The sequence below is a fragment of the Condylura cristata genome, unplaced genomic scaffold, assembly GCF_000260355.1.
Source record: "Condylura cristata isolate star-nosed mole 26May11 unplaced genomic scaffold, ConCri1.0 scaffold00023, whole genome shotgun sequence".
Classification (NCBI taxonomy): domain Eukaryota; kingdom Metazoa; phylum Chordata; class Mammalia; order Eulipotyphla; family Talpidae; genus Condylura; species Condylura cristata.
This window is the reverse complement of record NW_004567124.1, coordinates 13,281,308-13,294,634: the sequence shown is the minus strand read 5'-3', so window position 1 is coordinate 13,294,634 and position 13,327 is coordinate 13,281,308. Positions and strand designations below refer to the sequence as shown.

The 13,327-nt window shown below is 43.4% G+C and overlaps 1 protein-coding gene across 2 annotated transcripts in view; it reads left to right on the top strand.

Annotated features, from left to right (window-relative positions):
• Positions 1-849, top strand: part of CGNL1 (cingulin-like 1) — a 156,500-nt gene extending 155,651 nt beyond the window's left edge. For both annotated transcript variants that reach the window (XM_012728676.1, XM_004687754.2), the window contains exon 19: positions 372-849. In XM_012728676.1, the coding sequence (XP_012584130.1) occupies positions 372-507 (136 nt within the window). In that variant the 3' untranslated portion in view covers positions 508-849. The remainder of the gene's footprint in view (positions 1-371) is intronic.
• The last annotated feature ends 12,478 nt before the right edge of the window (positions 850-13,327 follow it).

The window sequence follows — 13,327 nt, the reverse complement described above, 5'->3', positions numbered from 1 at the left end:
ACGTGTGAGTATGTCAGCTGGGCAGGCAGGCTCGATTGGCCACATGGGGAAACAGACTGGGAACCCTGACACTGAAACAGACTGGGAACCCTGACACTAACGAGCTCATACGACCAGAGAGGGGCTGTTTCTAGGCTCCCCTGTTGTCAGGCCAGCTTTAGGCTATGACATGTTGAGGACGGGATCAAAAAGAATACCCCGATCAAAGGAAAAAGGGCCCCAGCCCTCATCACTGTAACCCCCCTGTGGGGAGGTAGGCAGTTAGTTCCCTAATGCAGTCCTTAAATGAAGGTTCAAGAACTTACATGCCACCCAGTGGGGTCAAGAGACATGAACCCCAGGCTAGAACATGTCTCCTGTTGTCTCCGCAGACTGAAGAAGCTGCCAAGCAAAGTGCTGGACGACATGGATGATGACGACGACCTCAGCACAGATGGAGGGAGCCTCTATGAGGCGCCACTGAGCTACACCTTCCCCAAGGACTGCACCTCCGTTGGCCAGATCTGAGCCCACGGCCAGGTCTGTGGAAGCGGAAGTGACCTGTCATTCCGCATGGAGACTCGAAACCACCTGCAGCAGGAGAGAGCCCCCTGAGCTGAGACCCCGCCCTGCTCACCCCACAGGCGGACTCTTCCAGGCCACGTTCCTTCCTGGATCTCGAAAGGCTGGTGCAGTTGTTGTATCTCAGCTGTGTAGCTACCACAGTTTAAAATGCTGCCCATTGTGGGTGGGGTATTGGAAATACAACGTGGCAGGATGGAGCCCGTGTCTGCTGGCGTCATTTGTGTTACTGATCCTGCCCCGGTCTAGATAAAGAGAACAAAATGGTAGTTATTTACGAGCCCTTGTGGGGGGAGGGGAGGGTGGGGGGAGGGGGAGGAAATACTGTATAGATTGTACATGTTTCAATACAGACCTGCTGCTGTTCCACTTTGGAATGTTAGAAGCTTCATGGGGTGGCTTCTTTGTAAAGTTCACACATCTCTATTGAGTATTGTTTTTAAAAATAGGAAGCTAGTAGGTTTCAAGTGCTATGGAACAGAAGCCAGAGAGAGCAGGCAGAATAGAAACCACGTTGGAAGACAATGGGAACATAGGACTTGTGATGAGCAAGTTACACTGGGGGTGGAAGGCAGGTAGCCTTGGTAAGTGACTTGCTGATAGGAGGGACTCAGAAGGTCACTTTTATTGGTGGGTTGGGTTGCTAATTTTATCTAGAATTTTGTAAGGATTTCTGAACCATGCTCTGGTCAATTCCCAGTCACTGGTTGTATTTCCTTTACACAGGTGGTGGGGGGAGACTTGTATGTCAGGCTCTTGACAGATGTTTCTGGAGGACAAGTCCTTATGCATGCTTTCCTTCAGCAGGCCTCTGAAGTAGGCTCTTACAACCCCTGATGGGTCAGGAACAGGTGGGTATTGAGAAAAGGTGCACAGTCTAAAGTGTGGAGCAGAGGTGTTCAGGAAAGAGACAGGGAGGCGGGACAAGCAGGTGTGTGAGTGTAGAGGCAGGAGAGAAGGCAGAGAGAAAGTTGTTCTTGAAACTGGGAGCTGTGTAGTCAAGAGGGGTTTGAGCAAAATAATCAGATTCTCATCAGGAAAGGAGGAAAGAAACTAAAGTCAGGCAGAGCGATGTCTGTGCAAACTGGAAGTGGCCTCTTAATTTCCTGTGAGAAAGAACATGAGAGTCAGTACGAGGTAGGAAGTGACTCGGACTGGACGAGGTCAGGACAAGGTTATATGACAGGGAGAACAGCCTTGGGAGGATACAGGGCCTCACCTCCTCCTGGCCTTCCTGATACCACCTCTCGCTGTTCTAGCAACACCCAGAGGTGAAGTCCAGTCCCAACTGGGGCCTCTCAAACTGTTCTGAGAACGCTGAGTTGTCTGTGTGTGGGAGCAGAGGTAGGTGCTCAGCTGTGTCCCCAAATATCTGAGATAGAAGGTCTGTGGGCCACAGGCAATCCTAGTGCCCGACCTTTACCTTGGGCAGAGGCCACCCCACAGGATTTAGAGTAGTCAGCCCTTTTTACAGGCGTGGACATCATGGTCTCTCCATGAGCAAGGCCCTTGGAGCAGGAGGAGCTGGCCCTCAGCACAGGTGGGAGGCCACTGTTCACTCACTTGCAGTGTGGAGAGAGGCCTCCCTCATTCATTCACCAAGACTTTAACTGGGTCCTGTGATGTGTGAGGCACAGTCCTTGGCACTGGAAGTACATGAATAAAACAGTCAGGGGATAAGGGGTAACGGAAACAGACAACACAGAGGCTCAGCCCAACCCTGAAGCCCCTCTGTCCTGAGGAAATCAGCTGCCCTGCTGGACTTCGACAGTCCTTCCACCCTCAATGTGCTTGATTTCTCTGGTTCCCACCATCCTCAGATACTTGACAGTAAGCCTGCCCAGAGCTGTCTCAGCCCACTCCTAACTACAGACTCGCCTGAGAACGGCCAGTGGGCCCCAGCACTTTGGCAGGCAGTGTGTGTTTTGTTCTGTGTGTTGCTGCCATTCCAGCTGGTTCCTTCTGATCACCGTAGGCTGGCTACAAGCAGCAACGCTGCCCATCCTACCCAGTGTTGGTGCTGGGTAAATCAGGGCTGGGAGGGGTTTTCCATCTTGGCTTCTCTGACCCCAGGGACCTTATACAAGGCCTTGCCTGTATAGCTCAGACATGCTACCATCCTTTGACTTTATTATATACACATTTTTTCTGTTGTTCAAGAATATTTTCTTTAGCTAGCTTGAAAAATATTTAATAAACAACTATGTGGCCAAATGCAATGCTGAAAAGACAATCATCCAATGTTTGTAATTTTTTTCCTGCTTTGGAGTATCACTCATGCTACAGGGACAATAAGTTTGTTCTGTTGGGTCTCTGCTTTGGATGTGAATTAGCTGCTCTTATCGCAGCTACCTCCATGTAAATGGACTGGAGAAAGCAAGATTACCTTTCAATAAATGGCGTCAGCTGACGGGAATCTCGGCTCCCATTTTTTGACTCATTTTCTCCAAAGCCTGGCTCTTGCCAAGAAGCAATCCAGCTGAATGGCCGGACGGTACTCAGGAACTGGAACAGGTGGCATTTCCAGGCCAGGATCAGTGTCTGAAATAGAGAGGGGAGTGGGTGAGTGGCGAACATGGAGAGGATGAATGCCCTGGATGGTTGTGGTGGTCTGGGAAATCCAAAGTGCCCACTTCCAGAAACACAGCAGAGAGGCAAAAGCGTTCAATGCTGTCTCTCAGAATGACAGCAGGAATCGCCTTGTCCTTAGCGAAGATGGGTTCCCCAAAACGTAGTTTGTACATATCTCTCTTACCCTATATAGCAGGCTGACAGCTGCTACCTCAGTTTCCATTTTATAAGCCCTGCTGCTAACCAGTTGTGCCACTGGACCACACCTTGGTTTCCATTTTAAAGAACACAGAAGTTATTTCTCCATGGAAGGACGTGCACTGCACATTCTGTGTCCTCAAGCTTATCCTCTGCCCTCCAGAAGCTGATTGCTATGGGCTGTGGGTGCCCGGGCCCTTCCTCCCAGGCCTGAAGGTAGCGCCAGTTTCCTGCTGTTCCTTTGGGTCCCTCAGCAGCCCGGAGGTCGCCACACTGCCTGTCTCCACAGTAGTTCTTTATTCACCTTTTCTCACTGCAAGGAGTGTCTCAACTATAAAAGAGATGTTCTAATCAGTCCTCAAAACCTGCGTATAGGGTTGCTTTTTCTTTTGAAGTATAATATCACTGGTTTTATCATTGGCAGCCAAGAGTTCTATCACTAAGCCACCCATGTACCAATAAGGCACACTTTCTGATTCTGCTTTTGCAGCTATATTTAGGCCTCTGTAGTTGGCCCCTCTGCAGGGAGCGAAAGGTACTGAAGGTCACCGCCTCCAACATGGCCAGCCAGGAATGTGATTTCGGGGCAGCCTGAGCCAAAGGGAAAGTCCTTTCCAAAGGGAAAGCCTGGCAATACTTTCCTCCACATTACTGACGTTCCTCCTTTGAACTTGGGGATAGTTACAGTGATCCTGCCAGAAGTGTTTGTTATAAATTTTCAAATGATAGGAACTTGCAGTCATCGCACTTCTCCTTATCAGGAGCTTAGCAGTCCCGAATCCAAAAATTTCACACTTTGCAGTGGGATCAACACGCCTTATCCTGCTGATACACAGCACACTGGACTCAACACAGACTTTCAGGACCCTGACCCAGGCAGGGCCCTGCCACCCCAGCAGCAAAGCAAGATTGGAGTGTGGGCCCCATGCTGGGTGGATGAATACTGCCAACTGTGCCTCCAACTCCAACAGATAGTCAGCAATCCTGTTGTGTGTGTGTGTGGGGGGGGGGGTTTGGGAAGGGGAGCAGGTGTGTGAGGCTCCTTCTGTGCAGATTCTCACTTGATCCCACAACAGATTCCAACAACTCTGTGATTGCAGAGGCTATCTGCTTAATAAGATTAAACGTTACGAGGAAGACAGCCACTTTGGCAGCTACAGAATCTGAGGCTTGGGAAGTTGGGCATTTTGCCCTAGGACCCTTCTGGAGTATGAGTGGGACACACACATGAGCTGGGTGCTGGAATGAGGCACAAGTGTGTGAGTGAGTGCTGGAGGGAGTTATAAAAATGATTCTTAAACTCAGAGGGAATTAGATATAAATCTAAGTCCTTGACCTGTTCATGGCACACTAGATTTTATCTTTCCTCATGCTTTACTAGCTGTCTGTAGTTGGTACTGCTTGTTTTCCCTGAGAACACACTCAAGTAGCTGACATTTTGAGCACTTAACCCACCATGTGTGTGTATAGCTTGGAACCTTTCTGTGGCATGACTCACTTGATCCTTCTGACCACTCCAAAGCAAGCGCTATTTTTGAGACCAGTGAGGCAGCACAGACAAAGGGAGTGGCCTCCTTCCCCATGGGCACCAGGGTGAGGGGTGGGGAGTGGAGGGTTGGGGACGTGGCTGGAAGAGCTGAATTGAGCCTGGGTCTGAGCCCGGAGTTCACAAATTCACAAACCCTGCTGTCTCAGTGCTTGCTGCCCTGCAGGACAAGGGCCTTTCACTGGATCCTGCATTAAGGCCTGAGGCCTTGGTCCTTATTGTTTTAGGTCTCCCCTCCATTGGGTTTTTATTCAGCTCCACAGCCTCCCTCATCCCGAGTACTGAATTCAAAGGCACATGCAAACCAAAACATGTTTAGTCACATTTCTTAGCTGCTCTTAAAACGTAGCTGTCTTTGGTGTCATTTGCTGTTGTAACTTTTGGACATCTTATTTTACCTGTGATGCCCCCTGGTGCATTTCTTTGGGCCTGATCCGTGTGGTCGTCGGGTCTCCCCTCTGTTTTACTACATGGAAGGTGCAGCATCGGCAAGTCCCAGAGTTTAGGTGGATCTCAGCCTTAGCCCTTTGAGCCCCCAGACCCACTGTGGTGAAACCTTCTGTAACATATACTGCAGTCATCATGGTGTGCCTGTCGTACCAACATTCAAAACCGCACTTGCAACCTGAAATTGGCAGATTGTCCTCACTGTTGACTGGGGTCACTGACAAGACCTCTGACCCCAGTTTCTCACTGAAGTGATTGGGCTGTAACCTGGAGACCCTCAGCTTGACTACCATGGGTTGCATTCCCAGCACTAACACATTGTCTCTTCTAGTTGGGTATAGTGGGAGTGGGTGCTAGATCTCCATGTGTGGGCAAGGGGTCTGGCTGTGTGCAGTGGGTCCTCTAAAGGAGGTGTGCATGCTGGTGTGAACACCCCCCAAGAGTGGTTGGGCCCAGCCATGGGAGCAGCCTGCCAACCTCCTTAATTTTGGTGTGGGAGCTGTGGGGGCAAGAGGGAGAATGTGGGGAGCAGAAGGAGGAGGAAGAGGGGGCAGGATATGCAGGTTGGGGGAGGTAATGGGCACCCCCTCCTATCCATGCAGCAGACTTAGGGGGTCCCACCCAGAGGCTCTACAAAGACTAACCAATTTTGCCCCAATTTTGAATGAAGTGGGGCAAGATTAATATCCCTTATTATGGTAGATGTTGCAATTGAGAAAACTCCTGGGGGGTCTGTCTTTGTACCTTCATGGGCTAGTCTGTGAGCTGGATGTCACTGCTCCCTTTTACATGTGAGGGAATGTGTGTAGAAAAAGAGTCTCAAGCCACTCACTAATAAATAGCAAAACTGCGATAAATTCCCAGATCTTCCTGTCCTACCAACCCACAGTTTCTTTATTCTGACCAAGAATAGTTATTAACCCCTCTAAAATTGTCACTGCTGAGAATTAGCTGAGGACACATGGCAGAAAAGCTGGGACATTTATCTGAGGTCACATGCCCCAGCCTCCCCATTGCAAGCCTGCTTTTTGGAGGGTGAGACCTGCCGATTCTCTCTGTAGGCACCTCCTGCCTCCCCACTCCTGCTAGCTACAGGCTACCAGCCTGGCAAACCTCATTCCTATGACTTCTGCGCCTCTGGCCCTTGCAGCATAGGCTTGATTTCCAGAGAAGGGCTAAGGATTAAGATAAAACCAGTTAAATGCCCTCCAGCCTTTGAAAGGGCAAGACTACCTTCTGCCAGCCTAGCAAGTTGGGTTGCAGGTTCTATCTTTAGGCCTGAGGTTGCCTCTCCTGGTGCTCAAGTGGATCCCAGCCCATCGCTGAGCATGACTGGAGATAGTCTAAGGGTGCCCTGCAGAGGTAGGCAAGGGAAACGGAATCTGAGGAAGAGAAGGGACAAGCTCTAGAAGAAAAATACCCATGTCTCTGTCCTCTAGTCCTGGGAAGGCTTCTCTGGCAGTGAGATAATAAAGAACAAGACAGAACTGACATTCACTTAACCTGCCCACAGCCTCCTCACCTGATCTAGGTGGAACCAAAAACTCTGCCCCTCCACAGCCATATTGTTAGGGATTTGCACGTAGCTTCCTAGACCAGCTCCATGATCTGAAATAAGTAACTATTATCCCCTCTCTGCTGGCAAATTTCCTTTAGTTTCATTGCTGCTGGGTGCTAAAACCCAGGACTTACTGAAGTCATGTGGCCTTCCCAGACCCTGCTGAGATGTTAGGTGTGTCCCAGAAAGGCAGGTCTGGTCACCCCTGAAAGGTGAGAGGCATGGGGCAGGAACCTCTGCACACAGAGCTGCGGGCCTCCCAAGCAGTGCCCGTGTGTATCCAGAACTCACTTCCTAGATCTTACAAGGCCAACTGCAGTGTCTGTCTCATTGACTTTGCTACCAACATTCGCAACAAGGACATTTAGTACCAAAAAAAAAAAAAGAAAAAAGAAAAAGTAACACAGCACAGCACAACATCTAGCACAGCACAACATCTACTGTGAAAGTTAAACACTGACTAGTGTACTTTTTGTTTTGTTGAAAAATTTGTGTTTCCACCACCATGAACAAATGTGGTTAAAATGTGGGCAGATGTGCGCTACATATCTAAATGAAATAAAGCACACAGACAATATTTTAGATTGTGCCTTATACCTTACCTCCTTATTTATTCCTCCCAAAAGCAATTACTATTCTGAATCTGGTGTGGATCCTTTCATTTAATTTTTGATATTTTTAAAGATTTGTACCTATGAACACTATAAAATATTTTCTGCATTTTAAATGTTGGTATATATCTTAGCATCTGTATATAGTACACGGTGACTGTTTTTCAAAGAAAATTATGTTCTTGTTACCTATTCTGGTATGTCTATGGTAGAGTCAAATGATTTTTTTTTCCCCACAAAGTTCTCTTTTAGTGCTGAATATTTTAAATATTTTAAAATACAGATTGCTTTTCATGCCACTCATTATCAAAAAGAATTGGAGTTCTGCTGCAGGCATGATACAGAAGCTGATCTCAGATTAAACCATTTCACTACAAACTATAAAATGTGTATAAAATTTGTTTTAAAATATCTGTTTGAAATCAACAAGGATAGACCACAGCAAACAGGGCATAGGTCTACAATACTGGCACAGAAAAGTGTATACAGCATCCTTTATATGATTTTTCTTAAGGAACTTATTGTCTCCTAAGGACAAGGAGCCAAGAAACCAAGAAGTTGGTTGCTAATAGGCTGCGACTCTAAGAACTACTGGAAATATCACAATTTCAGGAAGACAAAAAAGAGGAGTTCATCTCTTACCATGAAGTGGGTAAGATACCACATGCTTTCAACTGATATCCCTAAAATTGCCTATTCTGTAAGTAAGGATAAACTGCAAAGTTACCATACTCAGCTGAAGCAGGATCACTGGCTTATAGTCTAAGGAAAATGAAAATCTTCTAGAAAGATAACATAAACCAGAATCTCTAATTTTCAAACACTATGTCTATTATTCAGTAAACATCAGGCACACAGAGAGACAGGAACAAATACCTTAAATCAAGAAAAAATGTAAATAGATCCAAAGGTGATTCAAATATTAGGATAACTAGATATAAGCTTTAAAATAATTGTCTGCATGTTTAAAATCAAAGATGAAAAGGGCCTCCCTGGTGGTACAGGAGTCAAAGTTACTGTACTATCAAACTATCACTGCTATGACCTGAGTTTCATGTGCTGACCCACATGATGCAGCAGACCTCTCCTGACACAGCAGACCTCTCCTGTCTCGCCAGCTATTCTCCTCAGAGGTGTATTTCAGAAGATCTGCCTATTCTGCTCCCCACTCTGTCTGGTGAATCCTCTCGGCCCCTGTACTTCTGGCCTACACCTCAGTTCTTCTATGCATAAATAAAAAATTCTGGTTTTTTAAGAAAATGATAGATGAAAAGATGGTGACTTTCACCAGAACCCTGGAATCCTGGAAAAAAATATGTAACTGAAATTAAGATTTTAATGGAAGGGTTTACAGATTAGACATAAAAAAAGTTAGGAATAAGGAATTGAAACTGAGATCAGTAGAAAATATCCAGATTGAGCTACAGAGGAAGTAAAGGGTAGAAATCCAGAAAAAGTATTAGACACATGAGATCCAGTAAAAAGCCTATCACCTATGAAATTGGAATCTCTAGATAGGAGAATGGAAAAGAAATATTTTAAGATATATTTTGAATTTTCCAAAACATAAAAAACATGAAGGCACAATAAGGTTAACAAATCCAAACATAATAAATATGAAGAAAATCACACTTACACAACAGCATAGTAAAATTCCTAAAACTATAGGCAAAAAGAAAATCTTAAAGTAAAAGACATTAAAGAAGCAACAAGGCCAACTTTTCAGCAGCAAAGTGAAAACCAGAAGAGACTGACATCTTTAAAGTATTGAGAACTAGTTGCTAACCCTGTATTCTAAAAATAAAGGTAAGATGCACTCATCTACAAGGAAAGACAAAACATGAATAATGTGTATCCCAGCAGATGAAGAGAAAGGAACAGAAAGCTTATCCAAAGCATAACTGAGAAATTCCCAAGCCTGGTGAATGAACTGAATATAGAAATTTGTGAAACTAAAAGAAAGCCTAGTCTAAATGCAATAGACATATACCAAGTCACATATAATGAAACTACTGAGAGTCCAAGATAGTATTAATGGAAACTAAGGAAGAGAAGTTGAAAGCATATAAAGGTATTCCCACTAGTCTATCCTCACATTTCTTATCAGAAACAGTAAAAGCCCAGAGAGTAGAGGAAGGAAATAAGAATAAAAATAAAGCAGAAATAAAGACAGTCCAAAGAACCAATGAAACCAAAACTGGTTCTTTGGGGAAAAAAGTGACTTTAGATAGATAGACTGCTAAGCAAAAAAGGGAGAAAAACCTAATAAATAGGATGAGAAATTACAACCATTTCAGAAATACAGGGGATTATAAGAGACTACTGTGAACATCTACCTGCCAGCAAGTTGAATAACCTAGATGAAATGGACAGATTCTTATAAATCTACAGCCCTTCAAGATTGAATCTGAAAAGACCAATCATAAGTCAGGAAATCAAAACAGTAACCCAAAGTTTCCCCCCAAAACAAAAGCTTGGACCCAGATGGTTTCACTAATGAGTTCTACCAAACTTTCACAGAAAGTAATTCCTAACCTTGTTAAAATCTACCAAAAAATAAGAGAATGCTGGCTTTCCCTGGTGGCACAACGGATTAAAGCACTGCACTGAGAAGCTAAAGCCAAGTCTGCATGAGTTCAATTCCTGCCTGCCCCGGAGGTGAACACATGCCCCGGAGGTGACCACCTGGACCACGTGACAGATCTCTCCTGACCCACCCGCTGCTCCCCTCAGCAGTGTACTTCATTGATCAGCCTGTTCTGCTCCCCACTCTGTCTCTGGTGAAGCCTCTTGTCACCCCTGAGCCTCTGGCCTGTACCCCAGTTCTGTATGCACAAATAAATAAATCTTAAAAAATAAGAGAATGCTTCCAAACACATTCAAGGAGGTAAGCAACTCAACAAATTAAAGTCACCTAAAAAAAAAAAAAAGTTAATAAGACACTTCACCAAAGAAGACATACAGATTTCCATCAGGCACAAGAAAAAATGTTCATCATCACTTACCATAAGAGAAATGCAATTCAAAATTGCAGTGAGGGTACCATTTGATACCTGTGAGAATGGCCTGTATCAAAAAGGCGAGAAACAAGAAGTATTGGCAAGGGTGTGGAGAAAAAAGGAATTCTCTCCTAAACATAGTTGGTGGAAATGTAGACTGGTCTAGACCTTATGGAAAATAGCATGGAGGTTTTCCAAAACACTAAAAAAAGTCTACCCTACCAGAAATTCCACACCTAGGTATCTCCTTGAAGAATACAAAAACACTAATTCGAAGGGATACTTGAATTCCTAGGTTCAGGGCAGCACTGTTTACTATAATAGCCAAGTTACAGAAACAACCTAAATGCCCAAGGACAAAGGAGTGGATCAGAAAAATATACATTACACAATGGATACTTCTGAGCTATAATAAAAGAGACTCTTGCTATTTGCATCAACTTGAGTGAAACTGGAGGGGATAATGCCAAGTAAAATAAATCAGAAGGAGGAAGACAAATATTGGATGTTTTCAATTATATGTGGAATATAGAAAAACAAAAGGATAGACAAAAGCAAACCAATAACAAACCCTAGAAGCAAAACCTAGGCTGTGGAATTTGAGGCTGTCAGCGGGCGATAGGGCAAAGCAGGGACAGGGAACAATGGATGAGATAGAGGTTTGTAGGTGCCTTGTTGATAGCTATGGTATGGTGAGATGCATCTGAGAGGGCACGGAGCTATGCCTTTGTATCTCATGCATGTTATAATCCAATGTCACCTCAGTGAGAGGGAGGAGAGGATGGGTGAGAGGGAAGAGAAGAAGGGGGAATGGCAAGTTCAAAATACTCAAAAATTAAAAGCTACCAGTCAAGAATATGTTATTCTGCAAAACTTGCTTTCAGTTACTGGAGAAATGATTTTTCCAGATAAACTACAGTTAAGCAGTTCATCACCACTAGACATCCCTAACAATAAATGTTGAAAGTACTCCTAAATAAAAAATTAAAATACATTTAAAATGTTCATTAAAAAAAGGAAAGTTTTGCACATAATCCAAGTGATAAAAGACTGATCACAAAGTTATACAAAGAGCTGATGAAACTCAACAATTATAAAATGAACAACCCCATCAAAGTATGGCAGAAGAGGTACAAAGACATTTCTCCAAAGAGGAAATGCAGATAGCTAACAGGCATATGATAAAATGTTCAGCATCATATGTAAGAAAGGAAATTCAAATCAAAATCACAATGAGATACCACCTCACACCAGTGAGAATGGCAGATATTTAAAAACACTAGCAAGAATAAATGCTGATGAGGTTGTGGAGAAAAAGGAACTTTCCTATACTGTTGGTGGGAATGCAAATGGGTGCAACCACTATGGAGGTTTTTCAAACTGCTAAAAATGGAGCTTCCATATGCCCCAGCAATTCCACTCCTAGGAATCTACCCAAAGGACACAAAAACATTAATTCAAAAGGACACTTGCACCCCTATGTTTATTGATGCTCTATTTACAATAGGGAAGATGTGGAATCAGCCCAGATGCCCCAAAATAAATGACTGGATCAAGAAGATGTGGTATATATACACACTGGAATACTACTCAGCAATCAAAAAAGATAAACTCATACCATTTGTGGCAACATGGATGGATCTGGGAAAGATCATACCTAGTGAAATAAGCCAGAATGAAAAAGAAAAATAGCAGATGGTTTCATTCATAGCAGGAGTGTAAGGAATCAGGATAAAAAAGGAAAAATATATATTATATATATAGTAATTGTAATAAAGTAAAAATGAACATTAACTAAAAACTATAAACCAGAGACATTCTATAGAGGAGAGGGGATCAAAGCTGGGCTGGGAAGGGCACAGGGACTATGGTGATGGCTCATGGGTGAAGGGGTGGTGGGAAGTTCACTGAGATGAAAAGATGTACAAAATGAAGAATGTAAAAATACATATATAAAAGCTTAAAAAGGAACAAGTTAAAAAAAGTGATAAATAGAAAAAAAATAAAATGACAAAAAAAAGTCTTATATCAATAACCACCCTCAATATAACGGGTTGAATGCATCAGTCAAAAGTCACAGAGTGACTTCATAGACTAAAAGAAACAAAAACAAAACTCAGCTATATACTACCTACAAGAAGCTCATTTAGGCTGTGAGAATAGCAGAGTAAAAGTGAAGTAACAGAAAATGTACTACAAGTAGGCTTTCAGTCAAAAAACATAACACTTGTGAAAGGATCATAACATTGTGAAAGGATCAACAGAGAAAGAAAACATAACAGTAATATATATGCATCCAACATAGAAGCACCAAAAAGCACAAAGTACTGTTAACAGAACTGAAGAGGATATTGACAGAAACACAATTAATAGTAGGGGACACAAATATCACACACATAGAAATTGATAATCCAAACAAAAACCAAAATGTTGACCTTAAATGTAACATTTTATTAAATGTGTTTGATAGATATTTACAGAGAATTCCACTCTTCTCTAATACACATGAACATTCTCAACAATAGGGCACATGTTGATATACAAATCAATTTTAGAAAATTAATATCAGCAATTTTTTCAGATCACAATGGCATGAACCAGAAATCAACTAAAAAAGATGGGGAGGGGGCAGGTACTATAAACATGTGAAGGCTGAACATGCTACTGAACAATTATTAGGTCTACAAAGAAATCAAAGGCCAAAAAAAATTTAAAAAGCCCATCTGAAGACAAAGACATGACCTATCAAAACCTAAAGGATGCAACAAGCGTAGTACTAAGAAAAATTTATAGCAATAAAGATTTTATCTTAAGAAATAAGGATGTCACAAATATA